General features: G+C 33.3%; 2 protein-coding genes across 5 annotated transcripts in view; one reads left to right on the top strand and one right to left on the bottom strand.

Annotated features, from left to right (window-relative positions):
• LOC115879032 (synaptotagmin 1-like) overlaps nucleotides 1-21619 on the top strand; it is a 99200-nt gene that overhangs the window by 35470 nt on the left and 42111 nt on the right. For 3 of the 4 annotated variants that reach the window (XM_030895663.1, XM_030895664.1, XM_030895662.1), the window contains exons 2-4: nucleotides 3560-3776; nucleotides 13918-14028; nucleotides 20979-21118. In XM_030895663.1, coding sequence (XP_030751523.1) covers nucleotides 3566-3776; nucleotides 13918-14028; nucleotides 20979-21118 — 462 coding nt within the window. In that variant the 5' untranslated portion in view covers nucleotides 3560-3565. The remainder of the gene's footprint in view (nucleotides 1-3559; nucleotides 3777-13917; nucleotides 14029-20978; nucleotides 21119-21619) is intronic. The other variant, XM_030895665.1, reaches the window with a different exon arrangement.
• Nucleotides 2353-3213, bottom strand: LOC115879022. The gene has a single exon (XM_030895650.1). It carries the CDS (start codon nucleotides 3211-3213, stop codon nucleotides 2353-2355), a length of 861 nt encoding a protein of 286 aa, XP_030751510.1.

The raw sequence follows: 21619 nt of genomic DNA, 5'->3' as shown, positions 1-21619 counted from the left end.
GTAACAATTTTTAGTGGAGTTCCAAAACGGCATATCCAACCAGAATAAAAGGCGGATGCGATAGTTTCAGCAGTTATATTGCTCAAAGGGATTGCTTCGGCCCAACAAGAAAATCGGTCAATACAAGTAAGGCAATAAGAATAACCATTAGAAGAGGGTAAGGGACCAATAATGTCGATATTTACAATCTGAAATCGTTCTTCGGGTATTTGAAATTGTTGATATGGTGTAAGGGTATGTCTATGTATTTTGGACTGTTGGCATGTTATACACGCTCGTGTCCATACTTTGATGTCTTTATTCATCGAAGGCCAAACGAAGCGTGAAGATATCAATTTATTAGTAGCTCGTATGCCTGGATGAGAAAGGTTATGGAATTTTTTGAAAATAAGCTGTCTGAAGCTTAAAGGTACAAATGGCCTAATGTGTGATTGACTACAATCACAAAAGAGCATTGTAGAAGTGTCTGCAAAGGTACACTCTTTAAGCGATAGGGAAGTTGAGTTGGGGTTTTGAAGAATTTGTTGAAGTTCAGGATCATCTTTTTGATGTCTCTGAAATTCATCGTAATCGATTACATCTCGAGAATTAATAGAATTAATCCGTGAAAGAGCATCTGCGACAATATTATTTTTACCACTGATGTGGATTATATCAGTGGAAAACTGTGAAATATAATCAAGATGACGTGTTTGGCGTGGTGAAGCTTTGTCGGATTTTTGTCGAAAAGCGTATGTGAGTGGTTTGTGGTCGGTGAATATTTGGAAATTACGGCCTTCTAACAAATATTTGAAATATTTTACAGCCGAATAAATTCCAAGAAGTTCACGGTCGTATGTGCTGTATTTCGTTTCGCTAGGGGTGAATTTACGTGAAAAAAAACTAAGGGGTTTCCAAATTCCGTTTTCGTATTGTTCAACAACAGCTCCTAGAGCGCTGTTAGATGCGTCCACTGTAAGAGAGAGTGGGAAAGAAGAATGAGGATGAACAAGCAAGGCTGCATTGGCTAAATCATTTTTAGATTTTTCGAATGCAGATAAAGCTTCAGAAGTCCATGATAATGGCGTTTTATCAGACTTTTTGCAATTCTTGTGCATCTGGTGAAGGATAGTTTGATGATCAGCTGCATGAGGGGTAAAACGGCGGTAGAAGTTCAACATTCCAAGATACCGTCTCAAATCACAAGCGAATTTAGGTAGAGGGTAGTCTAAAATGGTTGTTACTCGATCTGGAAGTGGTCTAGTACCATTCGAAGATATTTCGTAACCTAAAAATTTTATGCAACTCTCGCCAAAGACACATTTTTCGAGATTGATCGTGAGACCATATTGTTGTAGGCGTTGAAAAATTTGTCGAAGATGAACTTCATGCTGCTCTGGACTAGAGGATGCTATAAGGATGTCGTCAATATAGGAAAAACAGAAGTCTAGATTGCGTAAGACTTCGTGAATGAAACGTTGAAAGGATTGAGCTGCGTTGCGTAGACCAAATTGCATACGAGTAAATTCGAACAAACCAAAGGGTGTGATTATGGCTGTTTTCGGAATAGATTCGGGATCGACAGGTATTTGATGATATGCTCTAACAAGGTCTAGGGTGCTAAAAATTGTTTTACCATGTAAAATGTGATTGAAATCTTGTAGGTTAGGCACAGGGTAATTATCAGGTCGTGTAATGGCATTTAAGCGACGGTAATCGCCAAGAGGTCGCCAGGAACCTGATTTTTTCTTAACAAGATGCAGTGGACTTGCCCAGCTACTGTTTGAAGGACGGCAAATTCCCTGGTCTAAGAGAGTTTGGAATTCTTGTTTGGCAATGGTAAGCTTATCAGCAGGGAGACGACGAGCTTTGGACACTACTGGTGGACCATCTGTAGGGATGATGTGTGTAGTTTGGTGAGGAATATAAGAGTCTGTTTTCGAAAGTTTTGTAATGGCGGAATATTTCTCGAGTAGCTTAAAATATTTACAATTTTTGTCAATTGTTGATACAGAGTCAGATGAGGAAAGTTTAAGTTTACCAGGATAAGATAAGTTAGTGCTAGTATCAATAATTTTCTTCCCATGAAGGTCTATTAATAGTCGAAAATGATGTAGAAAATCTGCTCCTAAAATGGCAGTATCAGTTTGAGCTATTACGAAATGCCAGGTGAAGTTCCGTTTTAAACCCAAGCTGACAGTAACACTCTTTGTACCAAACGTGGGAATCAGGGTGTTATTAGCGGCATATAAACAAGTTTTATTATGTTGATCATAATTACGTGTCATTTTAGGTAAAATGGAAACATCAGAACCTGAATCTATTAAAAATGATATACCTGTTTTAGGGTCCTTAATAACTAACCGATGGTTGTTAGAGAAGGTAGAGTTGACTGTAGCAGGAGGGTTGGTAAGGCGACTGGTAGGGTTCACGGCGTTCGTCGCCCTTAACGTCGTGAAGTGTCGTTTTCCTGGATGGGGCCCTTCTTGCAAGGCGCTCTGCATGATCTTGCACGGTCCTTGAAATGAAGATGGTACCAACAGACTTCACCAGCCTCCTCCTGGGGCTGACTGTTTTCGACCTTTTCCGTGGTGATTGCTCACGACGAGGATGCTGTAGTTTCAACTCTTGAACTTCTTTGTAGAGCTTTCGGATGGTATCAGTAAGTGAAGGATCGTTGTTGTGCACTGCGAAGTTGCGGGGTTGTTCAATCTCTGCGATTTTGTCTGCCATTTTCGCCAAATTGTCTAGATTGTCATTACTGGTGGCTAATACTGATTGCATCTGTGCAGGTAAATGTTGCATTAACAGGGTTTTCAGTAATTCACATGAAACTGATGAACCTCCTAAACGTGTCATCTCATTTAATAGCTGCGAAGGTTTTTTGTCGCCGAGATTCATGTCTGACAAGAGAGTTTTTAATTTCTTCTCCTGAGAATCTGAATATATTGAGATTAATCTGTCTTTGATAGCGTTGTACTTATTGTCCGCAGGTGGGTTTAGGAGTAGTTCTGATATTTGACTTAAAATACTCGTGTCCACAACACTAAGCACATGGTTGTATTTTGTTAGGTCTGCTGTAATACTTGATAGAGCAAATTGTGCTTCCAGTTGAACAAACCACAGTTTCGGATCGGCCTTCCAGAACGGTGGTGGTTTGATAGCCACTCGATCCACGTGTTGAGCTCGCTCTGCGGGTGTATTCGTTGGGTTCGCTTCGTTCATGTCGTTCATGACGAGAATTTAATCGATTGTTGCGTGTTCGAGGTAATTCCGGGGTCACCAATTGTGGTACTAACGGTTTGGATTATCAATTAATATGATGTAAACTTATTAGTACACACTTTATTAAAATACTTTAATCAAATACACAGTTTAAAGAAGGCTGAGTAAATTTATTCGTAGTAATTGTTGAGAGTGTGTTGTGAGAGTGTGTGTGTGACATCGTTGACCGTTGACAGACGTGTTTTTGTTATTACTCTATGGACGTTTCTCGATATTCGAGTATCACCAAGGATAGAGTAGGAATGTCGCTTTCAACATTGTCACCACAATTTCTTTTATTATTATTCTTTTTTAGGTTATAATGGCGCCACGTGCAAGTTTTCTCTTCAAGAGAGAAGTGGCACCATCGCCCATCAAAACGACATCGGAAGAGCCGCCGAAGTTAGAGGAGAAGATCATGGAATCGACGACCACCTTGGCTCCAGTACCATCCGAAGGTCCTCATATTTTTAATAATCGATCATATCACCACTTAAACCGTGGTCGTCCAACTCCATTTCCGGTAGAGCCAGGTAGACAAAAATCTTTAAATTAATAAGACACTTTTAAATTAGTAATTAACACTGTCCACTACACCAGTATGTATATTAGTTAGAAAAAATACTGATTTACTAAAATTAACTGATTAATACAAGCTGGGAATCAGGAATATAACTTAGACAAAAATACTATCAGAAAAATGAGATGTAGATTGTTTTCAAGTGACTACTTCACAACTAATATCAATCCTAAAACTACTGAGCTTAGACAGGATGTCTCAAAAAACATGTGCCATCTCTCGTGGGGAGATCAACATAGGTCCGATTTTTCTTTATTTCGTAGCTACAGTATGTTCAACTCTTAATATTTTTTCGATTTTATATAATTTTCTTCCAATGACTTTTATTTCTTTGAAATTTTGAAGGCAAAAGTTATTTTAAAGCTAAAGAAGTGTCGACATATTCACCAGGGACCCTATGGATTATTAATGGCATAATTTTCTAAAAAAAACATGTAATAAATATACGTTTCAAACCGCTTTTAGTAAATCAGTGTAATGAATGTCGTAGAACTACCTGTAACTACCCCTCATGTATTCAATATCGATTTCATCCAACATTATTCTTCCATATATTTAATACCTTTACAACACGCAAACTGACTGAACTGTTAAAACGTATCTTCATTTACTAAAAAGGGCACTATATGTTCAAAAATCTTTACGTAGCATCCTGTATCGATCAAGGTAAAATATTTTGCGACGTAGGTTAAGATTTAGGTCAGTAAGTTCTACTTCAATCATTTTAGAAAAGCTCTAAGTCTCTAAAGGGACTACAGCTTTACTACATTTAATTGATAAGTTGTAGTTTCGTCTTAACATTAGAGAAATATTTTATTTTCTCATTTGGTGCACAAATATGATAAAATATTACAATTTCTTAGCTGTCCTTTAAAATATAAGGCTTGCCAATTTCTATTAAGAGGATTGTCGATTAGATATACAGGATGTTTTGTACGAAAAACGTACTACCAAATTTCAAGGGCGATAAAAAAATAAGAAAAAAAAGTTCCAGTAAATGTGTTATAAACAAACAGAGTGTTCAAACATTAAAAAAGTTTTTTTAATTTTCTTAAATAACATTATTTTTTTTATTTGTAATCTGTTATCAAGCATATTTTAATATTTTAGTTTCAACTTGAAATTAAAACTTTTAAAGTTGTTTTTAATGCTTAAAACAGTTCTAGATAGGCATATCGAGTTAGCTATGGGTGCGTCTCAAAAGTGGTTCACACCTATAACTTTTTTATCTTTCCAGATAAAACAATGCGATTTGCCGTGTTAGTATCTGACATAAATTAGGATTGATTGACATATTCAATTGTTTTCGGTCGATTCCGGAAATGACTACAACTTTTATTTTTAAATTGCACACTCGGTATTTTTTACTTTATTCGATAGAAAATATCACTGTGAATAGAATGACATATCATGTGTCAACTTTGGACATTTTCGCATATGATTTATTTGAAATTGTAACATGCGGTTCATAACGACAATTGGACTCGAAATACAAAGTGTGTGGTATAAAATTAATCGTAAAAAAAATGCTTTTTCCAAAAATGCTAATGAGCGACCCTTGTTCCATTTGAACAAATAGAGATATGATTAAAAATACGATTTGGGCATCATTTAATCGGTCCGGACAAGACACTAAAAACATTAGACGATCAAATCTATTTTTCCAAGGTTCCTTGATTAAAAATTAGTGTTTTTATAGCACTCTAGATTGAAATTTAAAATACAATTTTATTTTAAGCAAAAATGTCAAAAATTGACATAATATGAAGTGACAGAAAACAATTGAATACGCCAATCAATCCTAATTTATGTCATATACTAACATACCAAATCTCAGTTATAGGGGTGAGTCACTTTTGAGACGCACCCAGTATATTGATAATTAAATAAAATGCCATATTATTTAATGGCTGTTAAACGCTTATAATAATAAAAAATTGTTTTTGTGTAATTTCAAGAAAAATTATGACATTTCATTAAAAATACTCATGCACATCATTAAAAATATTTACCATCGGCTTAGAAAATATGCTGACAAATTGAGAACGAACGTCATATGCTCATAATCTATAATAAGAAGCTTTTAAAGCCCTATCAAGCCCTAAAAGACTATTGTTCGCTAGAGCAATCAAAATTTTTCTCTCTACTTTGAAGTGGGTATTTATCAAGGAAAAATTATTAGAATTTATTTTTTTATTTATATAAAAATTATTATTTGATGTAATACCAGAAAAGAAACTTGCTAAAGAGAGGCAAATGTAACTAGGTCGATGTAAGAAGCTTAGTAAATATTTATTAGACCATTTAAATGGTTTTCTGTTTTTTGCAGCTTCACGCAGAAATATTATTATAAAGCGGCCCATACATTATCAAACAAATTGCGCAACACAGGCTGTTGCGCAACGAGTTGCCAATATATGGTAACGTTTGATGCGTTGTATGTATGGTAACGTTTGATGCGTTGCGCAATTCTTTGATAAGTTTCAAGAATGTTTGAATTCCTTTATGCAACAGGACTCTGCGCAACGCGTTGTGTAGTGTATGTGTGTGTTGAGCTTCGTTGTGCAATATTTTAGTTCTTTCATCCAAATTCTAAGATTTATTTTTCGTTTTTTGGTATCATCGACATCATCTAGGGTATATATCATAATTATTGACGCAATGGCAATGGAGAACATGATTGTTTCTCGAACAATGCACAATTTTTAATAAAAAGTTTGGTTTGGTTTGGTTGCGCAATGACTTGCCAATGTGTGGCAACGTTTGATGCGTTGTATCTATAATAACGTTTGATGCGTTGCGCAATTGTTTGATAAGTTTCAAGAATGTTTGAATTCTTTTATGCAACAGGACTATGCGCAACGCGTTGTGTAGTGTATGTGTGTGTTGAGCTTCGTTGTGCAATATTTTAGTTCTTTCATCCAAATTCTAAGATTTATTTTTCGTTTTTAGGTATCATCGACATCATCTAGGGTATATATCATAATTATTGACGCAATGGCAATGGAGAACATGATTGTTTCTCGAACAATGCACAATTTTTAATAAAAAGTTTGGTTTGGTTTGGTTGCGCAACGACTTGCCAATGTGTGGCAACGTTTGATGCGTTGTATCTATGATAACGTTTGATGCGTTGCGCAATTGTTTGATAAGTTTCAAGAATGTTTGAATTCTTTTATGCAACAGGACTCTGCGCAACGCGTTGTGTAGTGTATGTGTGTGTTGAGCTACGTTGTGCAATATTTTAGTTCTTTTATCCAAATTCTAAGGTTTCTTTTTCCTGTTTTGGTATCATCGACATCATCTAGGGTATATATCATAATTATTGACGCAATGGCAATGGAGGACATGATTTTTCTCGAACAATGCACAACTTTTTTACCAAGTGCATGGGTAACGCAATTGTGCAACGCAAAGCTGCACATCGCTTTGTTGCGCAATTTGTTTGATAATGTATGGGCCGCTTTAGAAGAGGCAATCAACAAAGTAAAAACGAAAAATAATTTATATTTAATTGATATAAAAATATTACATATATATTTTGTGACATTTAGCTAGACAAAATCTTATTTAACAGTATTACTCCTACAGTCTGACAAACGGATCTGAAACAACGGGGCAACGGTGAGGGGATCGCAATTTTCTAAAATCATGACCGATTTCATTCATAAAATATCCACGAGCGTGCGGTGTTTCATAAAAATATATCAGGAATTTTTATAATATTATCCAGTAAAGTTTATAATATTATTTTACTTTAAATGTACCTACATTTTGTTTAGTCATTTGCCAAATATAGTAATATTTGTTAAAACGCGTGTACTAATTACAATAAACACAAATCAAGTTAAAGACATAAAACACAATACAATAACACCGCCACTGGATTTTTCAATGGTAGTGACTGTTTCTACTATTCCTAGAGAGGGGCATAAAGTTGGGGGTAATGGCGGCAAGACGTGCGAGAATCTCGACCAATCAGACTGGTTGAATCCGGGATGCCATGATGAATTTTGTCAGCGTTGCCAGCTGACCCTAAGCGGACATTATCTTAAGGAAATACTTTACCTTTTATAATAGGCAGAACCTTAGATTAACAATGGCAGAACGAACGAAAACTGTTAATTAGATAAATACACATTATTATAATAAGGACTACGTCAACATATTAGCATATATATAATTATGTATGCTGAAGTGAACTAAAATATATTCAATTTATAGGTAATATCGAGCAACTTTGCTTTTCTATAATTAAACGTGACAACATCGACTTTTTTTGCCCGAATTCCTTCCGCTGTTTTAGATTCGTTTGTCAGATAATACTTATTGGGGCGCCACCTACATATTTTTAACTGGTTTGAAGTGTAATAATTTTTTGTCAGTGCCTGAATAAAATCAAACCAAACTAAACTACTGAGTGAAAAAATATACATTTCCGCGGTTTTTTACCTAAAAAAAAATTCTTGCCAAAACTCGCTACAACATGCCGACAGGATTATTACAACATTATTAGACTTAAACCAAAAATTTGAAATGATTTTATGCCAAAGGTTCAACAAAAACTGTTTCATCATTTTTAATCATTTTTTTTAGAAAAAATTGTGATTAATTTAAAAAATATATACATATATTTGTGCTCTATGTGCGCATATTTGAAGTGAAACTTCTTACTAACAGCGATTAAATTGAAGGATTTGTGAAGGAGATATATATTTTTAAAATGCTTTTTAAAAACTAAAACTGTAAACTAAACTGTAAAAATGCTTTTTATAAACTTCAAAGAAACTAGAGTTAATATAAAACCGTATACTATTCTATCTTTATAATTTTATAATATTTTTTAATTTTCATTACAAACTATATTCTCTACATTTATCTGACTACTACTAATTGCTCTACAACCTAACTAACAATTTGGTTTGTGTGCTCTGTGGTTTTGTTTAAATTTTGATTTATTTTTAAATTAATGTTAATCGTTAGGCAACCAGTAAACTCATAGAATATGTATTTCTTTTACATAATCAAAATTTTCACTCTAAATTGTACATAACCAATTGGTCACTCTAAATCGCTGTCTTTTTTAGACAGATGTCACTCAGAACTCAGTTGTTAACAAAAGTTTCAACTTAAAATAAAATTTTAATCAATCACAATGAGGAAAATGCATGTTTTTAAATAAATGTTAAAAATAGTTCATATAATTACAAATTGAACAAAGAAAAATCGTTGATATCAGTTAAGAAATGCCTCTAATATAAAATAATTAAATATTGTTAATTTAAATGGCCGGGCAAACGCTCTTTACCGCGCCTTGCCGCTGTGACGTCACCCGCCGTTCTTCTGGTTGAGTGAAGCCAGATGCGTGTTTATTTTACACAGTTTGCTTTTAAACGCTGTTGAATCCGAGTCAAAATTTTAGTTATTTGTGTTAATTAATACATAATTAATAATTAGTGTATTTATAAATAGTAATGGATGAGCGAAAACAGAAAAAAATGGTGCAAGGCCATGAGAAGAGATCCTCTATTTCTCCGATTTATTGTTGTGAAGATCATTTTGATGTAAGATGTAAGTTCATATATTTATGTATATTGTCTTACATAGGTATATGAAATTTGAAACCCACAAAAAAAGTTGCATGGTTTTTCAAATACTCCCTTTTAAAAATAATTCTAGTTATATAGGGTGGCTCAAAAAAGTTGTTCCAGAAAATTGTAGGTATTTTTCGTGTATAATTTCCTATACCTATCTTCAACTGTTTACGAAATATTGACAGTTGAAAAGCGGTCATTTTAACACTTTGACAAGCTCTAAAATCTGAACCAAATGAGATCGGGAAAAATGGTTTACATATTCCTATCCTAGTTTTTCATAAGCTACCGAATGATACAACTTCGAATTTAAGCGGGACTTACAAAAGTTAAAGTTACTGTTATTAGATAGCTTATGAAAAACTAGAGTAGAAATGTGTAAACCTTTATCCTCGATCTCTCTTGACTTAGATTATAGAGCTTGTCAAAATGTCAAAGTAAAGTGGCCGCTTTTCAACTGTCAATATTTCGTAAACATTTGAAGATAGGTATAGGATATTATTCATGAAATATATCTAGAATATCTAGAAATTTCCGAAGAATCCAAAAATATATAGGGTGTTTCACTTAAAAAAAGTAACTTAATTTTGGCGTTTGCTTATGGAACACCTTGTATAATACGTTCATTACTGATAAAAAAATTCAATTTATTTCCTATAATTTCGTAAAAAAACAGTCTTTAAAAATAACAAGGGCAAGGGGGGTGTCAATATATAAAAAAATTCACAGTCCTTTACAGAGATGCAACCGGGGGGGCATTGAAAATGATGAATAAAAACGTAAAAATATGATTAGTGTTAATATGAGTGTATTACATACATATGTTTAAATAACGAACTTAACAAAAAACAACAGATTTAAAGATTCACTGAAAAAGTAGTAATGTTAACATTAAATAAAACATTATCAATAATAATTATGCGATCGCACCTATCCGTAAAACAAGCAAGCAAAAAAACCTCGAAAAAACAAAATAACATACAAAACATCAGGTTAACATGATGACAGATCATGATCAATGATCAGATAAAGAATTCTTACAGAAAGTTACACTTTACGATATATTTTTAACTGTTAAAGGCAAACCCCATTTAAACACAAAACTTTTAATACCTACTACTGTATCTAAAGACTTTTTTTAAATTACTAAATTCTTAGCCACGCTTCTGTTTTTCTTGGCTGTTGTGCGTCACGTCACAGATTAACAGGCCCACGTTTGCACCACAAGGCGATGCTGCAGACCACTAGGTAGACCGGTCGTAGAAATTTATGTTATACAACTTGTAGTCAATCTACACAAATATTATCAGAAACTTTTTTTCTTTTAAAATGTGTTCAGATTTTGTAAAAAGTATAAGTCAAAATCGCAAAACTTAAATTTGATATGAGTTTCTTAATTCGTTTTTAACTAATATAGTGGCGAATTACAAAAATTCCTTTTCAATGAAAATTAATGAGTTAAATAAAATAATTTAATAAATTATTCGCTTTTTCTCGCGACTACGTTCGCGTTACACCTCGAATCGTTCATGCATTGATTAAATGATTTTTTACTTCTTTATAGAGAGCTAGTGAGCATAGATGTTTTTATTTTTCAACTTTTTTATTTATTAAGAGCACTAATACTCTCTTTATAGGTTATTTTTTATTCTTTGAAGGATAATTGAGGAAGCTATATTTCGTTATGATGTCACTAAATAAACCCTTGTATAAAATTTTATACTGTCTGGTTTATAATGTTATAGTATTGCATTTTCGTACAGCAAACTTTCATTCCCTATTCTACTCCCTAAGGGTATAAATTTCATAAATTCGCTTTACCTTTGTGCCAATTTTTATGTGTATATTCCAGAGGTCACCAAGTTTTATATAAACTTTTACTAACTTTTACCCATTTGGTTGATGAATTTCAAAATTTCTTCTAATTCTTTTTGTAGGATTTCATTCTTCTAGACCAAATAGTAAGGAATTTTCATACAACAAACTGTTCCGAGATAATTTTACTCTAAGAGGACGAATTTCCTAAAACCAATCAGGAAAAATCCAAAACCTACCGTTATAGGAGGTATAAGATGATTAAACTTATATAATGACAACTACTTATCGGATAACAAATTAATTACTACTGTCAGCTATTTCAGCTACTGTCTAGGTAGAATATACCTAGAGTACCTACACCTACCTATGATGTAGGTAGATTAAAGCTTATTTTGACGTTACCTCTCACTTCGGTGTCACAAGCTGAATTTTTCAGGGATGGAAGTACAGTACATGATATGGGGACTTACCTTATTCCGAAAGTAGTACAAAATTAGACCGGGTAAAAGGGCACTATCATCAAAAATCGATATATTAATACCACCGTATAGAGAAAACAAATACTTATTTTTTGATCCATTACACAATAAAGTCTTCGTAGGGAGTAATTTTTTATAATTATTTACGAAAAAACATTTCCATTAGCGCTTATGACCAAAAAAAAACTTTAAACATGAATAATCATTTCAATCATGCGAAAATTTGGTTTAAAATAGATTTTTTAATATAACTTTCATTTAACGAAAACGAAGGCCTAAATGAAAAAAGAAACAATTTAAAAGTTTCGCTTATGTCTTGACAAGGTATCAAAGCAAACCCCATATTTTTTGCTTTTAAACTAATAAAGATATATCAATAAACAATTAGCGATGTAATGGTTTTTGCGGGCGCTGGCCGACTGCCGCCGCTGCGCCGAGATTTCCTATACCCTTGTATATATGACGTCATGGTGTGGGAAATGTAGCATTTTAATTCGATTTGGGCTCCCTTATATAGGATAACAGAAACATTTTCAATGTTAAAAAACTTTCTTTTTCACACTATGCTCTGGAGTTATTTTTCCATGTACTAAACAAATATTTTTGTCTCTTTTCACTTCTACATAACCTACAGCATTATCTCCATACGTGATCTGAAAAGTAAGTTTATAACATCAATATTTATAACTATAAAAGTTCGTAACAGTAGGTACCTACTTACACTTAAATATGCCTCAGTACTACAAAGAATAAATGTTACATACCTATCTGTTTTTCTTGCCTCGTAATTCAGCACCAATAAATTGGGAATTTGTATTTATAAGAGCAGCCAACATAAAAGCATCGACTTTTGGCAAGTTATCTGATTGTGCTTTTACAAAACCGGAATCTGCCATTACTTAAAAAATTCTCAGAACACACAACACGCACAAATAATAACTGCACACTAAAAGCATAAAAAGCTCCTTCAATCAACGCTAGAAGCAACAAAAATGTCTTAGTACACCACCTAAATACGTACATAAATGGAACACGTCTGGCTATGGTCTGGCTGCTTCTGGCCATCGCGGGTCGACGAGAACGGCGGGTGACGTCAGACCAATAGAATATCGTTTCAATTCGCGAGGCGTCGTTTGCGTTATCCATAGTATTTTAATGGCCCGTTTTATAAAATTGTGGTACTGCTTTCAAGAAAAAAGCTTTTTTGCATTTACACATACTTATTCTAATAAATTGAACAGTTTCTGGCGAAAAATAAAATATATGTATCTTCCTCATTGTTTATCTCCATCATTTACTGGATTAATAACACAGAAATTACAGCTCAATTACAAATAATTCATAATTATTTATAGAGATTTACAGTAATTTTGTTATATTTTACGAATATTCTCGTTGATTATTGGTTTGAAATAAATATGACAGTGTCCTCCAATGAAAATTCGAGTTACCAACTCTAAATTCTAATTCTGGAGCTGGCAAATGAGCTAGATTTTTTACCTAGACCGTTATTCAAAAGCCACAAACCTATCGATGGAAATATGCATGAAATCAAGGTTGGTACAGTCTTAAGTTTATTATAGTGATTTTCTTAGCCCCGTATGGCACAGATCGTTACCCAGTATTGCCACAAACTTAGCGTTATTATTAGCGTTTTTTAAATCGAATATAAATTTTTTACAAGCATTTTGATGAAGAAAATAAAAGTACTTTTTCCCCTCTGTATTTTATCTAAGAGTAATTGGTAAAAAAATATTAAGTGAAAACAAAGTTTTCAAGAATGTATCAATCGATATAAGTAATTAATAAGAAGTATAATTAAAATTCTTGTGTAGACAATATAATTATTTTTTTACGTTTTTTTAATTCGATTTTACTTTTTTTGTTTACATTAAAAACATTTATACATTATATAGCCTTGTACTCAAGACGTAATTAATTATATAAAAAATAACACTTGATTGTTCTTAATAGCCCTAATTACCAATTCAAATTGACACTAACCAAATATGTTTGTTTCGTACCCATTTTCACAAGACACATAAAACGATGCATAAACACACAAACAATCGATACGTAGATCATGAGTGTTGTGCAACAGAAAAAAAATATGTTTTAAAGTGGTATCCCTTATTTCAGTATTCGCTTATCGCATTGTTGTTTTCTTGCTTTGACTTAAGCCATGTTTTGTCTATGTTTATAGAAACCAAATCCACGAATTCGACAGCAAAAGAAAATGTTTTCCAAGAAGCCATGGACAAATTGCAGAAGGAAACTAACATGGACGAGTGGGTGCTGGTTACAATCTTGATCGGTAAGGAATGTTCAAAATATATAAATGTAATACAAATTTTAACAAAAAATACGTACAAAATGTCCCCGGATTGTCTTTAAAGTGGAAAAACTTTTTTATTATTGACATTTTCAGATACATTCTTCATAAAAAATTTGTTTGCTCCAAAATGCAGAATAAAACACTAAGTCACCCAATATAAAATCAAATCAAATCATTTATTGGATGTTAATAGATACAAGTATCCCTACACAAAGTCATATTTTGTAAAATGCAAAATTATAAAATAAGCACAATTATCAAACAGTAACTTAAAGTACACAAAAAAACAATAAATACACAATGTAAATGTTTTGACCTATAACCACGCTATAACCCTTCACTGCTTTCTAAAAAATCAGTAACACTAAAATAAGCCATATCAAGAAGGTAGCTTTTAATTGTCGTTTTAAATTGATGTTTTGGTAAATTTCTGACATTTTGAGATAATTTATTAAAGCATGCAGGAGCATAATGAAGGCTGGAGTTCCAAGATCTTCCGAGGCGCATATGAACAGGCTTTATATTTATTCTATTTCTGGTTGCATAATTGTGTTGTTCATCATGCGTAGTATATAGTTCTAGGTTATCCTTCACAAACACAAGACACTGGAGAATATAGCAACATGGAAGTGTCAGTATTCCCATTCTTTTGTAGGCGTTTTTGTATCTGCTTGATAACTTAAATTTGACAAAATTCTCAATGCTTTTCTTTGCAGTCCAAACAGTTTGTCAGCATGAGCTGAGTGACCCCAAACAAGTATTCCATAAGTAAGCACCGAGTGAATGAGAGCATGATAGGCAGCTCCTAACACATCACTCTCCACACACCTAGCTAATCGCCGAAATGCATACATGCCTATGGAAACCTTCCTTGCCACATAGTCTACGTGACTTTCAAGACTCAGTTTTGTGTCAAATTTTATTCCCAGAAATCGGATACTGCAGAAATCTATTTTATATTTTATTTTAAGAGAAAAAATAACTCTTTCTGTTTTAGTGTCATTCAGGCATAATCGGTTTGCCTGAAACCGATTATGCGTTGTCACCAACATTTAGCAAAATCGATTCAAAATCAGTTTGAATTTCTTCAGGGGATTTCCGAGCACATAAGATAGTAGTGTCATCGTCAGACAAAATCATATTATTCTGAAGTGTAGCCACGGGTAAATCATTAATGTAAATTAAAAACAATAAGGGTCCTAATACTGAGCCTTGCGGAACCCCATATTTTACAACACTCACATCAGAAAGCGTACCGTTGGCTAATGTTTGTTGAGATCGGTTTACAAGATAATCAGCCAATAATTTCGAACTCAAATTATTTACTCCATAATATGAAATTTTCTGTAATAGTATGTTGTGATCAACACAATCAAAGGCCTTGGTAAGGTCACAGAAGACCGAACCAACATAGTTACCGCTCTCAAAACCCTCAATTATATCTTCCATCAAACGAATGCAAGCCATTGTTGTAGATTTTCCTTTACGAAACCCAAACTGATTCTCTATGAACAAGTTATTAGATTCAAAGTAATGTGTTAACTGGTGTTTCAATAAATATTCAAAAATTTTTGAAAGTGTGGGTATTAAAGCTATAGGTCTATAATTATTCACACTTTCAGGATCACCTTTTTTAAATACTGGTACGATTTTGGAAATTTTTAAACAACTGGGATACGTACCGTCTCTTATACATCAATTAAATAATTTAGTTAGAGGATATATTAATAAATTTATTACTTTTTTAACTAGTGGAATGCTAATGTTATAAATATCTTTACTATGCTTATTTTTTAACGAATTTACGGCCTTTCGAGTTTCTATGAAAGTTACCACTCATAATTCTATATAAAGTTACGTCAATACACCAAACCACTTTTACTTCTAAACTCGACGTGCGTTTCGCTAACCATGTTGTTATCATCAGCAAATGGTTTAATAACAATCTTTAATCATCTGCTGATGATGCTAATATAGCGAAACCACACCGTCTATAGAGAACTAAAAAAAATGAAAGTATGGTTGAATTTTTTCTAAGCCTTAAAAATCGAAAGGTATTTCTATGTTAATATCGAGGTTAATATCATTTCGATTTCATTCTGTGGTAAATGCTTATTATTAATTTTAATTAACGTCATATTTTTTACTGATGTTAAAGTATCACATTTTAATATTTATCGTTGAGTAAAGATCATTTTTGTCACAGTACCTACTACAATACTTGACTGTCACTACAGAGTAAAAAACCTTTAAAAGAATTACTTCAAAAGCACACAATCACTCCTTTTGCCATTATAGGTGCTGGCTATAAAGAGCTTAACTTTAAAGGGAAACCCCGGGTATACGAACATTCAGATATTATACATTAATTGGTATTGCATGAATTTCAGTAGTTAACTCATCTAAAAAGTTTTTTTTTAACTGGAATAATAAATTATAATACAAGTTAGACCTTCTGAAGATGTCACAATATTTACTTTTTACCTATAGGCTTGGAGCACATTTCTGTTGAGTTTTAAAATTTCGACAGCCACGGTATGGCAGAAATCAGAACTTTCCGGCTATGTAATTCACGCAGTCCCGGTTATCGTTCGTGTTGATCCCATTGAAATAATATTAAAATCCTGGCTTTGTCATATATTTTGAGTATTTTAGTTTTTACTAATGCTGGAGAGTGCTATAAAACTCTAAAATTCTCAGATGTAACGCTGTTTCGAGTAGCAAAAATTAAGTGAAAAGGAACTGTGCAACGCATTATGTTGGGACAATTTCAAATGATAATTAAATTGCTGAAAAAAAATGTCAATACGAAAAGGATAGCAAAATTGCGTGGTTGTTGGTACAATAGCGCTCAATATAACTCTTCCGGAACAACATTTTACAATTTCTCAGCTTTATCACACCGATTTGTGCAAAAGCAAAAATGGATTTAGAAGCAAAACGGAAGAATAAGAGAGGGGAGGCGCCACAGCTGTTGCGAAAAGAGCCGCCCGCCATATTTGATTGTGGTACTTTTTGTAATTTGTGCATTTTTCTCAAAATTTAATGTTTTTCATCGATAATTTGAGTGTTTTCTATTACAAAAACCTTAAAAATCATAGTGTTCTGTGCTGTACGCAGTTGTAGGAGCAGGAAAGGTATCGACTCGAAGAAACTCACCGGCGCACGGTAGGGCCGATTGAAGAATCGTTGGCCAAAACCTTCAAAGATATATATGAATCAACCAAAAATATATAGAATTTAACAGTTTTTGCTTAATTGAATTTCTAGGTAGTCAATCTTCAAAGTTTTAGTTAATTAAATTATACTTCACGTATATACCCAGCATATTAGCTCATCAATATAATGTGAGAAAAAATACCCGGATGACAAAACTTTTACACTTTTGCTTTGCAAGCCATTTCGAATATTGTTGTCTTGTGGCATGTCTGTGTGTCAGTCTGTCTGTTTTTCGGTCTGTTTGATATATTTTTTTATCCGTATGTAACCAACAACTTTGATAAAAAAATAATTATTGTTTTTGGATTCTAGTTTTGAAGAAGTAAAAAAATAATTATTTTCAATCGTGGTCTCACATGTCTCAAAATGAGTAGTCGGCACGTAATCAAGAAAGTATGGGCTAGATTTTTCGAGTACCTATTACAGGCAAGCATCTAAAAATTAATTTCGGATAATGAGGGGGTTCCAAAAATTTTAATAACCATTTCGGGGGAAGGGTGGTTTTGGGCGCCGGAATTTTTTTTCTCCTTCTATTTTTGGATTGGAGCAACTAAAAGATTTGAAATTTAGCGTAATGTAATGTGTTAGGTTAGGTTAGTTAAAAATAATTTGTTTCAATGCTTAAATTTTTAAAATCGGTTCATTATTTTAGTACATATCATAGTTCGAATTTACGTGCGGATATTTTAAGTTAAGCCGCCATCTTGAAATTTTAAACTGTCATATTTAGACTAAAACGTAATATTTTTAAACATATTGCCTTACTTCAAATCTCCATGTTGTTCCATTAAAAAGATAAAAAAGGAGTGGGGACATTGTATATTATCTAAGCCTGGATCTAAGCATTAATTCAGTTAAAACCCACAAAATTTGTAGATTTGAAGTGGGGTGGGACTGAAGGGTCTTGGACCCTTGGACCCCCGAACTATTTGCTTGATTACAGGCGATTCATGAGTATCAGATTTTATTAAAATCACACGAACTTAATCTAAATAAATCATAAAGACCTATAGTATCTATTACTCAAAGTACCAGGGACATACTTACATTTAAAAATATTTTTTTTAAAGTTGCGCAAAGTTGCGCAAGATGGTAACAAATACATGAAGGGTAATGTCCTATCTTTCAAAAAACATCAGCCAATAAATTGGGCAACTTTGGGCACTCAACAAAACTCAAGGTTAAATAGCATATTTAATTTTTTATATTACACTAATTTATTAATTAATTTAGTATGCATCAGTGAAAAAGTTTTTTTTTTCAAAATATAGCTAGAAATAGTCAAGTAGTATTGTATTTTTATAAAAAATGCAAAAAATTAATTGTATTTAAAAATTAACCAAGAAATTTTACTTATTATTCGGGCCCTACAAATTGCAATTATTATACACGGTAGAACTAAACCTTCGACATTACAGCCCTTCACTGGTTACAGATCTGCATCCAAAAATTTTTTCTGTGCATAATATAATATTTAGGTCTTTTCTGTATTCTATGGTCATCAAAACTTTTTGAAAAATCAACTTCTGTTTTATAAGGTTCTGGCCGCAAAAATGGCAATCGGCCCCACTGTGCGGCGTCACATTTCACAGGTAACAAATAGCGCGCAGGTCCGTAATGACCGAATTAACGAATGCACATTAGTTAGTATTTTATGTCACTTTTATGCCTATTTTAAGTTTGGTGTAGTAATGCCACGTAATTTGCTCATTGCGATACACACAATTAATATTACACAATGAGTTTACATTAGCTCAAGGCAAATTTTAATCATTATTTGTTTTTGTTATTTGAAGTTTTATTTAATAATCAGGTCCTGTCCAAAGGGTACACTTTTGGCCCCGCCCAAACAACGAAGTGAGACTGTTTTTATCCTACAGAAATACGTGTAATAGCATCGCCCCTCTCTTATTCCTCCATGGCACAAAGCCTATACCTCAATCATGGCCACTGCCTACAAGATTTGCATATTAAAAAGTAACCATAAAAAATCGACAGCTAGAAATAGGAGTCTGTAGAGTTTATAGAGTACAGAAGTAAACAAACATTTTATGGACATGAAGCAATTCAACACCTACGCACATATGTCAAATTACGATGTACCTATTGATATTTGCAGTTGTAAACACGTTGGAATATATTTTCAAATTTATTCTTGGATGTAGCACAGCATAAACAACTATGATGTACTAGTTTCATTCAATATATAGGGTGGTTCGAATTGTATTACGGAAACTTCGGCAGCTTATTCTGCAGATAACAATAAGTAAAAAAGTTCGTATATGTCCTAAAATGCTTATTTTCATAGTCAGAGGGTGCAGAAGTTTACTTTTTGATTTAGATTTTTTCCAAATAATTTCTGAAGTAACATCAATATGTGGATGAAAATAGGTGTCTGTGAGTTTTTTGACTGTTTTTTGATTTGATTTTGGTGTCAATATGTCTTCTATATGAAAGGGGCCTCACCTACATGCGTTTTAACTGCTTTGAAGAGTAATAACTTTTCGTCCGTACCTGTATAAAACTACTGAGTGAAAAAAGAAATATCTCTCCAGATATGTAGAATGTAAATAGACAATAAGTAGTAGACATAGTAATAGACAATAGGTAGTATACATAGTAATAGACAATAGGTACGTGTCATTATTGACAAAAAATAAAAAACGCCGAGTAGATAGTTATTTGACTGAAATAATAAATTTGTTTTTTTCTTTGATTTTTCTCGGTCGTAAGTTCTGACAAACTTTTTCGAGTGTCTTAAACCGTTGTAGGACACCCACTCCAGGTTACGGGTGGAGTTTTCCAGGTTCTTCAGTTCTGCTTTAAGTTGGTTTCCACTTGGGAAGCAGAACGGTTCTGGTCCAGTTAGTGGAGTGTTCGCTGCTTTTCTAGCTAGATCATTTGCTTTTTCATTACCTTCTAACCCTTGGTGAGCAGGTACCCAGAGTGGGAATTTATCTTCTTTGCCTAATTTGCTGAGTTTTTTTAGGCATTCTTTGACCAACTTCTAATTGATGCTTACCCACTGAGTTGATCGTTTAGTACTGCTTGAATATCAGATAAGATGGCTATTTCCCGTTTTCGATAGTTCCTATCTAAGATAAATTGTACTCATCTTTCGATATCGTAGATTTTTGCTTGAAGGATGCTGGGGTAGGTACTCATTGGTTCGGAGTATTTAGTTTTCGGCTCAAATCCCTGCCTCTGCTGGCATCAGTATACCATGTTATGGTACAGTCTTTTACAAGCTGAGCAAACGTTTCTTCCTTCCAATTCTTTTTATTACTCAATACTATAGTGAGGTGTTCCTTAAAGTTATAATTTCTTGGTATGTCCGCTGGGAGTTGGAGAAGTGGAATTTTCTTTTTGAGGGTGTTGCAAGCCCCCGACCTGACAATTCTCCCAGTACTGTTTCCGTCAATGACCATTCTAATCATTGTCGCATTGATTAAAATATTTGATATCCATGGAGAAAATCGTAGAAAACTCACCCTGTACACAAGTGCTACTTTTTACATAAAATGTACATCTGTTTGAAGTCTAATTGGCAGAAAACATTTCACCTGGAAAATTTCCATTTTATGAAAGAGGCAAAATATACAGTATCCATTTGAAGGAAAGATAACAATAAAGCGTCGCTCTGGAAATATACATTTCTTGCCTTATATATAAATATTTCCACTCGCCTAATTGTTTATATTGTCCCGTAGCTGTGTGCGCTGTCATCCTCGGAATATGTTTTTGCTGCATAAGAAGATGCTTCAGAAAAAGGAGATCAAAGGACAAAAAGGGAATGAAGGGGGCGGACCTCAAATCGATAAATTTGCTTGGATCCTCCTACAAGGAGCAAGTAAGTGCCGTATATATATAATAAAGAAGGTCATGTCTCGCTGTTATATCAATCATTTCGCTAATAGACTCGTATCCGCGGCTTTCAAAGTGTCGGTTCGTGATTTAACGAGTAGTTGTGATAAATGACTTAAAATTTCACAGTTCGTTTTAATTAAAATACTGGAGACAAGCACTATGTCTAATTTTGACTCACCCTATATACAGGATGCTCGAAAAATTCACGCTCATGGTGGTTCCTCATCAAAAAAAATATAAAAAAGTTCCTATAAAGATATGGCTCTGGAAATTCATAGTTGTAATGATACAGTTTTAAAACCTTAAAAAAATCATTGAAACATTTTTTTTGTAGTTACCTTAAATACCATTATTTTTTAAATTTGCTACAGAGCAGGGAACAGCAATGTTATAAATTGTAACTTGTTATCAAGTATTTAGATAGCTTACTCAAGTTGCAAATGGAATTGAAATTTATTTTTTTAGTTTTTTTTTAATAAAGTCC

Source organism: Sitophilus oryzae, unplaced genomic scaffold, assembly GCF_002938485.1.
Source record: "Sitophilus oryzae breed Bouriz unplaced genomic scaffold, Soryzae_2.0 scaffold_1559_pilon_pilon, whole genome shotgun sequence".
Taxonomy (NCBI): Eukaryota; Metazoa; Arthropoda; class Insecta; order Coleoptera; family Curculionidae; genus Sitophilus; species Sitophilus oryzae.
The sequence above is the reverse complement of the archived record's forward strand: the minus strand, read 5'-3'. Positions and strand labels throughout refer to the sequence as shown.

Bases quoted from the DNA above. Each gene is read 5' to 3' on its own strand.
- LOC115879022 (XM_030895650.1), bottom strand. From the start codon at position 3,213: ATGAACGACATGAACGAAGCGAACCCAACGAATACACCCGCAGAGCGA.